The sequence below is a fragment of the Apus apus genome, chromosome 5, assembly GCF_020740795.1.
Source record: "Apus apus isolate bApuApu2 chromosome 5, bApuApu2.pri.cur, whole genome shotgun sequence".
In the NCBI taxonomy this organism is placed as follows: domain Eukaryota; kingdom Metazoa; phylum Chordata; class Aves; order Apodiformes; family Apodidae; genus Apus; species Apus apus.
Window position 1 is genome coordinate 48,428,848 of NC_067286.1, and position 12,297 is coordinate 48,441,144.

Below are 12,297 nucleotides of genomic sequence, written 5' to 3' on the forward strand. Positions count from 1 at the left end.
AGCTTTTCTTAAGCTAGGTTTCTGTTCAGGGCAGAACATGTGGTTTGTGTATATGAGACGAGAGAGGGGCAGTAACAGGTATCCAACTGCCCAGACTGATTTTAACAGTGACTCAGTGTGAGCTGAGCTTTGCTTTGTTAAATGCAGACATTACCTCACATGCACTAACACAAACTCAGCTTTTCTTATGCTCTCCAAAACAAAATCCAGGAAAGCCCCAAGATTTTTCTATGTCTGCCCTCAAAGCGCCACTCACACACTTGCCATGACACCAGCCTACATCTGTGTTTCAACATGGGGTGCTCAGAAAGCTTTTCTCAGAAGCAAAGAAACGTTATGCACAATCTTTCACATAAGTCTTTTGTATCCCCACAGTGGCACAGACTGAGCATAGGACTCGTGCAGTCCTCAGAGCAGCATCTCCTGTCCTTCACCTCAGTGAAAACAGTGGTGAGAGTGCTGTCTGCTGGGTTTGAGAACTCTCCAAAAAAGTTACAGAGGGGGAAAAATACCTTAACATATATGAGAAGGTGTAGATTGTGCTTGGGTAACTATATTTATTGTTTAGTCAAAACATCTTTTAGAATTATTTTCAACATCAGTATTGCCCTTTAGGAACAGACTTAACCCTGCTATGAGCTCTGCAGAAGGTTACATCTCTCTCAGCCTGCCCAGGCAGGACATGACGGGCACAGACTGGCGCAGAAGGAAGCAGCAGCACTGGCACTCAAGGCAGGTCCGAGGTCACCACGCAGGCAGTCACTGTGGTGTGTCTGCGGATGTGACTCGGCTCTAAAAGCCCTGCAGACTCATCTCCACCCGGCGGGAGGCGCAGAGCTGGCTCTGGCAGGCAGGGCTGGGAACAGAAGAGCACAAAGGAGCACTCTTGACAGCCATTTGTCCCCAGCCTTCCTGGGCAGGCTGAGCCTCTCTCCGCCATGTAGCCACCCACATGAGAAAACAGCATTGCCAATGAAATAAAGGTTACCACACACCAGGCTGTCCCTGATCAAATACTAGTTTGTCAAATAATTGTTGCAGTAAGGGAGAGTTTCAGGACACAGGTATCTCATCCTCCCCTCATGATCAGAGGGGGTCAAGATGTTGAATTGAATGGTTCTGACAACGTGCAGGAATGTATGTCTCACGAGACAGCCACCCAGTTCGGATGCTGAGTTTCTACTGCTGGGAAATCACAGAGAGGTCTGTGTGTGATTGTCTGCATAATTTAGCAAAATGAACAACAGTAGACGTTTTTTTCCCTATCAGAAATTGGACCCAGGTCCCAGTTCACTGCTCTCGGGGTAGCTGTGACAGCACCATGCTTGCTTCTATGGACGTTTCCTCGCACACAGTTAAAGTCTTCATAGAAAAGTGTATTTTTCTTCTCTTCCTGGGAAGGACTTCCTTGTTCTTTTCCAGAGCAGGGCTCTGTTTCAAGCTTGCTGATGTTGCAGCTAAGGGGAGTGAAGTGACGTGGTTTGAGAGTGCTTTAGCTTTTCCTGCAAGAGTTCCTATGGGTGACAATTATTTCAGCAGAACTAGAGTTTTTCTATGACTACTTACTCTGCTCCGACAGCACCAGAGTAGGTGAATTTTGCCAAATTATTAATGTCTGCACATTGTAGGAACAGTGTGCAGTACAGGACATTCTCTCAGTAAATTCTTTGAAGTGCAGCTTATCTTAGATTTGTTTCTTCTGCCTCTCCTTTAGAAGCACAAAATGTCCTTATGTAGATAGTTGAGTGCAGAATGTGTCTGAAGTAAGAAGGGGCAGCATCTTTGCAGGTATTGAAGGCTTTCTATATTTCTCTTTCCTAATTGCTCTTTTCTTGATCTTTTCACTGCAGCTGAAAGTCTTGGTCCTATTTAACTTGGTTCACACCTGTCACAATCCTCAGTCATTTTCCAGTGACTGTTCCACTGCTGAAATTCATCATTTCCCCAGTGAGTCATGGCCAAAGTAGAATTGATAGAAAAAAACATGGAAAAGAGTTAATCAAATCAACAGAAAAGGCATTAGGAATATAGCCACAACATCACAAAGAGCTCTGATCACAGGCTAAATTGGAAAGCTGTTTCATGATGATATTTATATTTCTAGCATCACAATGACTCACTATTGTTGCTGCAGTGTTACCCCTCTTTCTACCCACTTCCTCTTTGTAGGAAATGCAGGACCTTTGAACTGCACATGTTCAAAAAGGAAATGAAACCTCTCAGAAAAGTGAAATATTTTGCAGAACAATATTAAGACCCAATCTCGCTATTCAAAATTTACTGTAAAATCTCTGTCTGGTCCCAGTCTTCCTACACACCTTGTACTCAGCACTCCAGGCTTCATTCATAAGGTAATAGTATTGATGAACTGTTTCTCACTCTTTCATAGCATGAAGCATTCCAGGAAATGAAAACTGAAGGTTTAATGAATGTAACCTGTGAATGTCAGGACATCTAGAATTAAAAAACATGCCAAACCATAGACCACCAGGCAGAGGGATACGAGTCTGGGTGATGATATAGGAGAAACGCTTACAGCAACTGGTAGCACTGGAGTAGTTTACAACAGAAAAGATTAAATGACCTAATATTGTCCTAGTAGTAGGCAGCTGGATTCCCTGAGGCTGTGTGTTGTGCCCTTTGGCCTCCTAAGGACATCCCAGGACATGGGTGGCATGAGTGCTGCGGGCTGTGCCACCTTGGCTGTGTCTGGGGCATGGGATGTAAAAGTGCAGAGAGCTTAGCAAGCATGGCTGGGTGGGACAGTGGCACAGCCTTGCCTTGGGGGCCTGGCTTTTGCAGGCTGCTGCTCATTTCAATTCAGCTTTTAAGATTATGAAACTTTGGAAAAGTTATTTTTACATTCAACTGATTTTTATTTTTTTTTAACCAGAAGGTGATTGAAATTAAAAGTTTGATCACTAAAATGCCAGAAGACAACATTTAGTTTTGTTTGAACTGTTTCTGCCTTTTACAGTTTTGCATGCCAGCATTTCTTGGATGAAACAATTCACCCAAATTATTTGGATTTGTGAATATTTCTAACACTCCAAGAGTCCATTTGGAGAAAAATATGCTTACTTGTCAGACAAGTCCTACTCTGTCACCCCAAAGTAATTCTGAGTGTAATACTCTGATGGTCCAACCGGGTATAATGTGGCCCAATACATGAAAATAAGAGGCATTTCAAGAATTGAAATTATTTCTGCAACTGAAAGGTTATAACTCAATTTTACAAAGGATCTTTGAAGGAAGATACTTGTTCAATTAATAATTTAATAATGCATTTAGGTTCTCCATTTTAATGCTTCTTTGGAAATGTTAGTATTGATTGCTACACATTGAGATTTGTAAATAGAAAAAGGAACAAAAAAATGACATTTACTGCAGGAGATCAGAAGAGTGCTCCTGCTGAAGAGGTGGAGCTGACAAGGGGCAGTCAGAGCCAGAGCTCCCTGCCTCTCCGTATCAATGGTCTGCATCTTTTGGTATTTATAGTTCACCACACATTTCTGTCATGACTGTTTGGGTGCCTTTGCAAAGCCTTTGCTAGTCGGTTTTTAGCCATGCAGATCTGAGCTCTGAGGTAAAATCCAGGAGACTAAACAAACGAACCTGAGTAGCTCAGTTCCAGCCGTGATGCCAGTGGCAGGATCCCCAGAGAGCCCTGTGGGAAGCAGCCTGAAGGCACAGTGCCACCCTGGAGGTGTGAGCCTGAGCTACGTTTCTCTTCCCAGGGCATTTGCTTTTTCCTGTGAGAGATGCATGGAACGCCCCGCTGCCCTGCCCCCTGTGCCAGGGCCTCCCCACCATCTCTCTCTGCCCACCCTGCAACCCCTTCTCTTCCTCACAGAGCAGGGTGGGCCGGGGACCCGCAGCCCCCACCTCCCTCCCACCAGCTGCTTTGGGCAGGTCCCACCACCTGCAGAGAGGTCCCCATAGCCATCGGTCTTGACATGTCTGTCCACAGGGTGGAGGTCACAACTTGCACATAAAACAGTGCACAGAAAATAAGGATCAAAACTGGGATTTTATGGGGATCAGGTCATGGAGCAGAAGGGAAAGGTAGAAAGCGAGGGGAAATATTTGTGTGCCAAGGTGAACAACAGCAAAAAGTTATCGTCGCAAAGAACGTTTTGCTGATGTGGTTTGGTGCTGTCCTTCATGGCAGAGCTGCAGGCCAGGTCTCTCTAGGACAGGTGTGATGAGAGGCCAAAGCAGAGGTGGTTTGGCTGGATGGATGCAGGCAAAGGTGCAGCCACCCTGGAGAGCCCACCCTGGGGGCTATTGTTCAGAGGGGATGGTGCCAGAGTGGTGAGGGCTGTCACTGAACTGTGTGAGGCAGGAGCAGCTTTAGAGAGGAACCTGTGCTGGTGGCTGGTTTCCAGTGAAGGGAAGATGAGAGCAATTCAGCACTGCTGGAGACACTGTCTCTTCACACTGCTGTTGTCTGTCTTCCAACAAGCACAAGTGCAGCACACTAAATATTATTTCCTTTATTTCCCCAAGCATAATGTCTTCATTTCATAATTACCATGTCACAGTTGCAAAGAGAGGGAAATAAATAAATGTGTCTCTTGTCCAACATGATTTTTTTCTGTCCTTTCAGCAAGTGAGTTTAGGCTTTAATTATCAGTCATTTAATCCTAATAAAACAGCAGCAATGTTACATCATGAGTATTACTCACATTTGTTCAATGATGTTCTGACATGCTTTTTATTATTTAGTGATCTCTTACTAAAGCAAGATTGCCTCATCAGTAGTTTTGTAACCAAAACAAAATTCCTATTTATAGGCTTTAGAAAGGAAGGGCGTTGAGAGGAGGCTGAAGTGCCCCTATGAGAGGGAGTGAGACCAGAGGAGACTTTCATTAAGACTTACACAGACTTGAGCAGTGGAGTGGGACACAGAGAAATAGGAAAGCATCAGCAATGCTGATTTAAAAGAGGATTGATAATAGGCAACAAATTCCAGGGTGAGACACAAGGCAGCTCTCATGCCTGCTGAGCTCCACCATGAGGGGCTGCTGCCTCTCTCGGGGGCTCCCAGCCTGGGCTTTCCCGGAGGGCCTGTGGTGGCTGCTGGCTGATGTGCCACCCGCCTTACAGCAGCAGCTAAGGGAGGCTCACAAAGATTTCACCTTGGGTTACAAAGATTTGGTGGGGACAGACCCCTGTGATGTAAGAGCCACCCCTGGATCTGACTCATGGTGCAGAGCAACATAGGAGAGAAGGTAGGGGTGCGATAACCCCGAAGCCTGGAAGTGATCCCAGGCACAAAGGGGGTGGAGCAAACCTAGCAATCAGACCGAAATTCAGACCTTCTCTAAACTTGTTTTTCTTTCCAGTGTGTTTTCTTCAGCTTTTTGTTTCATACTGATTCTGGAGGAAATGCTGGCTGTTTTCTTCCCCTTACTGCTAGGTCAAGATCAGGCACAAACAGGGAGCAGTTTGGGAGAGTGTCCTCACTTTTTCCAGAACTGATGTGTTCCACAGGGATTTGCTGCCAGTTTTTTTCCTGTGACAAAACTCCTGACACAGTAACTGCACAATTACTTTTTTTCAACTGTTCCCTTTTGTCTTCCAGGGTTTGGTATGACCACCCCAGCCACCGTTGGAGGCAAAATCTTTCTAATATTTTATGGCCTTATAGGATGTGCAGGGACCATTTTGTTCTTCAACCTGTTCCTGGAGCGCTTGATCACTGTCATAGCCTATGTCATGAAGTCCTGCCATGAAAGACAGCTGAGGAGGAAAGGGGTCCTCCCTCACAACGGCCGGCGGGGCTCAGGGACCTCTGAGGTGGACAGCCTGGCAGGCTGGAAGCCCTCCGTGTACTACGTCATGCTGATTTTATGTGTAGCATCACTCATAATTTCTTGCTGTGCCTCTGCAATGTACACACCGATTGAAGGGTGGAGTTACTTTGACTCACTTTACTTCTGCTTTGTGGCCTTCAGCACCATTGGTTTTGGTGATCTGGTCAGTAGCCAGAACACCAAGTATGAGAGCCAAGGCCTTTATCGCTTTGGCAATTTTGTGTTCATACTCATGGGGGTTTGCTGCATCTATTCCTTATTTAACGTGATCTCTATTGTTATCAAACAATCCATAAACTGGATATTAAGGAAGCTGGACTGCAGGTGCTGCCACAGATGCCAAAGAAAATTATTCCGTTCACGGAGGAACGTGGTGATGCCGGGAAACGTGCGCAGCCGGAGAAACATCTCCATCGAGACTGATGTTGTCAATGAGAGTGACACAGACGGGCGCCGGCTGTCAGGAGAGATGATCTCCATGAAGGACTTCCTGGCCTCCAATAAAGTCTCACTGGCCATCATGCAGAAGCAGCTGTCGGAAACTGCTAATGGCTGTCCGAGGCAAATGAGCTCTAATTCAAAGCAAAATGGATTCTCTGGTGGGGTTGGAGCCCTAGCAATTATGAATAACAGACTGGCAGAGACAAGTGTGGATAGGTAAAATAATAACAGTAATAACAGTGATGGAGTGTGAACCATTTCAACAAATATAGTAAGAACACAAATAAAGGGGCAGTAGCTAGGAAGAGAGTGTCGCCGGAGGGTGGGATGGATGTGAACAATATACCTCCTGTTGGAAGACCTCTGACACTTGTTGGGGCTGTCACTTGATGTCTTTGCTCTTTGATTTACACCAATCTCAGCCTTCGTTCCTTCCCGTTCCTTCTGTTCCTCTAACAGGGCACTGCAAGTGAAATTTAATTTAGCCGTCAGATCAATTTTTCATGTCTTGTTTTCCTCCATTTAAGTGAAATACAGATTTCAGGATAAGAAATCTGTGGAATGGGAATATACTAAATGTGTCTACTGAACACATTCTAAATTCAAAGATTGTTCTGAGCTTTCTGTCTTACCCTTGTCATACCTGTTTTCTGAAAGTAGCCAAGTAGACCAAAATCAGCCTTTCTCTGTGATACTGCAGATCTAATTTAGTGGAATTAAAAAAACAAAATATTTTATTTTATATATCACTTTAAAAATTTATTCCTATTGTGAAACAGCTAGGCTTGAGAAGCCAGCTTCTGCTGCCATTAGTATTTGTGCAAATCTGGAGTAATTGTATGAAAATTGATAGGACTACTCTGGAGCTATTGTGATGTGAATGAGAAGTTTGCCTTTAAAATCTAATTTAATCTTCCCTTTAAAAGGATACTGTCAAACGTGATAGAATAAAAATCTATAGAACTTTTCTTACCTTCTTCCCATTTGCAAAACATGATTTTTTTCCTAGGCTCCTTTTTCTTCTGGAATGGAATCACTGTGGCTTTCTGTTTCAAAAATACCGTATTCAATTGAAAACTGCCATGATGACGAGTTCTATGAATTATTCCACAATAACAATTAGAGACTTTTCCAAATTTCTATTCATATGATGCTCAATTGTGGCTGATGCAATAGATCATCAGCATTATGCAATGCAACTAGTAACTTAAGTTTACTCGGCAGCCTTTAGGATGCAATTAGATTGCCATGCCAACAGTCTGTGTGTTAATTATAAATTACTGTGAGCACAGAAACACTTTGGCAGTGTCCTTTTTACCTTTTCATGTACTTCTCTTATTCTTAGCCTGTTTTTCTGGCTTGTGGTGATGAAAATGACAGGGTCTTGATTAGGGAAATAGAAAATGTTTAGCTCCTCGTTTTTCTCAATGAAGCACTCTGAGTGTTCATTATTACTAGAAAGGAAATTTCAGTGAGAAGAATAATAACAGAAGAATATGAAAACAGAAAACAGGGTGATCTTTAATGACAGTTAAATCATGCTTTGTTTTAGGTATTTGGAGAAATAAGGAATTAAATTAACATGAAGTTTAGCAAGGATTAAAGAAAGACTAGGCTGAATTCCTGATTCTCCTTTAACAGTGCAATGCATTAAAGATAAAAAGTATATGAGTGTAAATAAGCAGAATTGGTCACAAAGGACCTGATTCAGTTCTCCATGGAGAGAACAGTACATGCATCAGGAATAAATGTTTTCTTACAGCTAGAAAACCTTGCAGAATACTGCAGTTTTAAGAAATATAAAACACCAGTATGCAGTTCTTAATTTCCTTAGAATCCTAGAATGGAACAGTGCAGGTAGCCTTTTCAGTTTAATTTGTACTAGGAATCAATGAGAGATCCTTTCTCTTCATTCTGACCAAAAGTTCTTTTCTTTAGGTACCTAATACTGTAGGATAACATTTTAATACACATTTTAAGCCATATGTTAATTTTAAAAAGCCATACCTCTTGGATTCCTCTCATATAATAAAATAAATATGAGATTAAACAACTATACTTAACTAGTAAAAAGTATTGCAAGCTCTTTTTGACATGTTACAGCTAAAATGTCCTGATTAAAAGTAAAATCCTGCTGTGCATAGGAATGAGGAGAGCTTCAAGCTCAAGCCATTAGTCCAAATTCTGGTATCGGCTCAGCTGTGCAGCAGTGGATCTCTCTAATAATAAATATCCCTTCATATTTGCAGCCATGTAAAATTCAAATCAGCTCCCAAACTTTAACTTTGGTGAGAAAAGCGGTCTGACCTGTTTGGGGGGGAGGGGAGGTAGGGGTGGTATGTATTAGCAAAAATTGCCTCTGAATTATTTTAGATTATATTCTATTACCCAAGATACATTGCATTGTTACACTTGTTTTTTTCTCCCAAGACCTTCTTTGTCTCAACCTCACTGAATAAAAATACTTGGATATAAAAAAAGTACTGCTCTGAAGCCTTCTTTTCAAATGAATTCAGCAACACCTCCATTCACTGCCTGTAACCCCAACATCTCATTATTACAGAAGTGCTCCTCATGCTGTCAACTAGCAGAAATACTTTAGGACTTGACTCATTGCTGAAGCAGAGCTCTCACTCTGGGCAAAACAACTACAGTCTTGAAAACTGCAGCTTCTCCATTTATGCCTGTTAGTAACTCTTAGTTACAAATGTCAGATTTTGCTGAGCACTGAACACAGAGATTACTCAACAGTAGTCCCTTTTCCAGATGATTGAGGCAATCATCTGCACATTAGCAGCTTAGACAAGTAACCAGAATGTGCAAGTTTTTTAGTAAATTTATTATATCGTTCTGTGTCATCATTAATGGATCTGCCTTCTGTATGGATTTTCATTCAAATCATTCTGTACCTAATTAGCTTTCAAAATTTGGTTCCAGAAGTCTAAAACCAGGGTAATATTCATAGCAACTAGGCAAGAAAGTAGATTAAGAGAGAGAAAAAGATACATACACTGCTGGAACAGGTTAAACATTACAAACTGTATAGTCAGTTCAACAGAGATGATTCAGCTTTTAGAACATGACACATGCCAGTAGCAGATAATGAAGATGACCTTCAGATGGCTTCAGCAGCTCCCCAGACATGAGGCAGTTTTGTTGCTCCTTTCTATTCTTAGGGTTATCAAGCCTTGGTTCCCATCACCACAGAGGAGTCTTTATCAGCTGTTTGCAATAGATCTGAAAACATCTGTGGCTATGAAAGCAAGGGACTAACATGTAGTCTTGATCAAACAGATGGAGAAAGGCTGTATGAGACCTTTGGTGTGCACTAGCTCTGCCTTTATTGGGCTTATAGTTATGCCACCCCTTAATATTATCATTATTGTACAATACAATTATTGCACATTGAAAGGAAATTAATACAATCAAATATGTAAAGGTATCTCTTAGGGGGTTTTCTGCTAGTTTTTGATTTTCTAAAATTTGTGTAACAGATGTGCTTTGCTGGGTATGTAAGTGTCAAAGGAGTTATATTAATTTCTCTCCATGAAGGGTGTGGTCCTCTGTTTACAAGGACATGAATAGGCTTTTCAAAGGCATCTAAACCCTGCTGAAAGTCAATTCACTTCTTATGTACATTGACTTTCAGTAGAAGTCAGGTACCTAATTCCCTAAGGCAATTTCAAAATCCCAGCCATGTTTTGGGTTTTGAATCTAAGCTGACCTGACAGTGTCCCTGAAAAGTTCAAACACTTGGAGCAAGGTTTCAGTGTTGCAGTATAGTAATAGCTGAATTCATTTATTTAAAAGCCTTTTATAGTGAAAGCTTTGCACCAACCCAACAGCACAAGCAATGTTTACAGTTTGTTTGATTTAATCTTGGCCTCTGCCAGTTTTAATTCTATTTGACACATTTATAAATTGAATAACAAAAAGAAGGTTGAGCTGGGCATGAAAAACAAACCAGCTTCATTTCTCAGACTGGATTAATCAAGAGAAAGAGGTCAAGTTGGGGAAAGAGCTTTCTGATTAACATTATAGTTGAATAAAGTACCTCTGGAGGTGGAGGGTATTAAGTTGTTTGGATGACTCCTCTCCAACAACTGTGAAAGTGGAGCTATTTGCTATGACCTGCCAATGTCCCCACTCTGGGAACAGCAGCTCAGTGAGCCTCAGCTGAGAGAAGGGTCAGCATTTCAATCCGTATAGTTTGCATCATATATTGTTTTGAGTTAGGTTACTAATATTTGGCTAATACTGTGATTCCTCAGACTCTCAAAGAAGTAGTAAAGTTCTTTTGTACAATTTTATGTACAAGTTATAAAGAATCACCGTGTCATCCTTCTGTGCTGAAAATACTGCCAAATACACCAGTACAATCTATCAGTTTGAGAACTTTCACAGCAGTGTTTTGCTTACGCCAGGAAGTAAATATACAATCCTTTCCCTTTCCATATTTTCCAAACATCTCTTATCAACAATGTCCATACCATACTCTATGTTTCCTGCTTAAAAGATTACATTTCTCTAGGAAAATTAAAACCATTGCTCATCTAAGTGGAACAACACAGTCCTATTCTTTATCAGATTCCAGAGAAACACAGTGTGAACACAAAGAATGACACTTCGGGTCCAAGCAGGCAGAAGCTTTTTGATATGGCCTGTGTTTATAGAGATGCTCACATCAAACCAGAGAGAAATCCCGTCACTGCAGACTTTTAAAAGCATTAGTAAACATAAGACCAGCTTTGTGGAATATATACACTAATTTATATTTTGTTTTTCTACAGTTGCACTCTAATATTTGCCAACAGTTTTTTTTATATAAAATAATTTGCAATAATTGAATAAAGAATATATATTTGCAAAGATTTTGAGAGACATACTAGTGGGATTTAAAACAAAATATCCTTTTCCTCAGGCTGCCTACCTTTTTATAAAGGGAAAATTAGATTAAAATTAAAATTAATGGGCTCTCCTTCCAAGCAAGTGTGCCAATTTCTGAATTATAATTTGATTTCCTACTAACTGTCATGCAGAAGCTCCCAGAGAGAGGCAAGATGGCCTAGTTTTCAGACTTCATCTTTTGAAATGTCTTTCAAAGCTATTCCCCCTTTCAAAGCAACAGCACACTCAGTGTTTTCTGTTTGTAGTCTTATCTTAGAAAACACAACCTTGCTTTTTCATATCTTTAAAAGAAAAAGATGTGCACAAAGAAAAAATTAAAATAACCTGACATAACCTTTACATGTACCGCTTGTAAAATCCTCCTCTCTTTTGCTAACTCAAAGTTTGCTCAGAGTTTAATTTCTCCATCTCACTGAACAGGTTTGGTCTTATTAGTCAGGAGTCACAGATCAAATCAAATAACTTTCAAGTTATGTTTCTTCATCTGTTCTAAATGCTGGAAACAAACTGATGGTATGAATAGTGGGTTCTGTGCTAAGTCTGTTAGAGTTAAAAATGCTGGAATCACCATAGCTCTCATCTCTGCAATGGTTGGGGAGACACTCTGTGAGCAGTAAAGTCCATATGGCTGCAGGGGCAGCAACTCCTGGCCATTAATCTCGGGGTGTCATGTTGTCTGCATGTAGTGTACAGGGCCGCCAGAAGTAAGCAGAGATAATGCTGTCCAGAACCACCAGTTTAGACATTCACTAAATAATTTACTCTGAAAGAGGCCTCTGGCTGCCATCTAGTTTCCAAACCCTTTCCTAAAGCAGATCCAGCTAGTTCCTGCCCATCTCAGTGCAAATAGCTGTAATTTGCTGATGCTGTTTCTGCATGTAGCAGTGCCCTTTTCACAGTGTGCTGGAAGTGCCTCCTCATGAAATACTGTCAAACACCCTGCACCAAGAGGAAGTCAAAGCCCTTCCTCTGCAGCTATTGCATTTGGGCAAATACTTGGCTCTTATTTGTAAATAGCATCTATGCAGCTACTTTTCTCAGCCTAATACATAGCAGATGGGTATTTTGATCCCCAGGTATTATTATTGTTGACAGTCTTATTAGGGATGGCAATGACTGAAAAGGTTAG

The 12,297-nt window shown here is 41.5% G+C and overlaps 1 protein-coding gene across 1 annotated transcript in view; it reads left to right on the top strand.

Annotated features, from left to right (window-relative positions):
* Positions 1-8,571, top strand: part of KCNK13 (potassium two pore domain channel subfamily K member 13) — a 60,095-nt gene extending 51,524 nt beyond the window's left edge. Inside the window, exon 2 of the mRNA XM_051621268.1 lies at positions 5,588-8,571. Coding sequence (XP_051477228.1) covers positions 5,588-6,480 — 893 coding nt within the window. The 3' untranslated portion in view covers positions 6,481-8,571. The remainder of the gene's footprint in view (positions 1-5,587) is intronic.
* Positions 8,572-12,297: the final 3,726 nt, after the last annotated feature.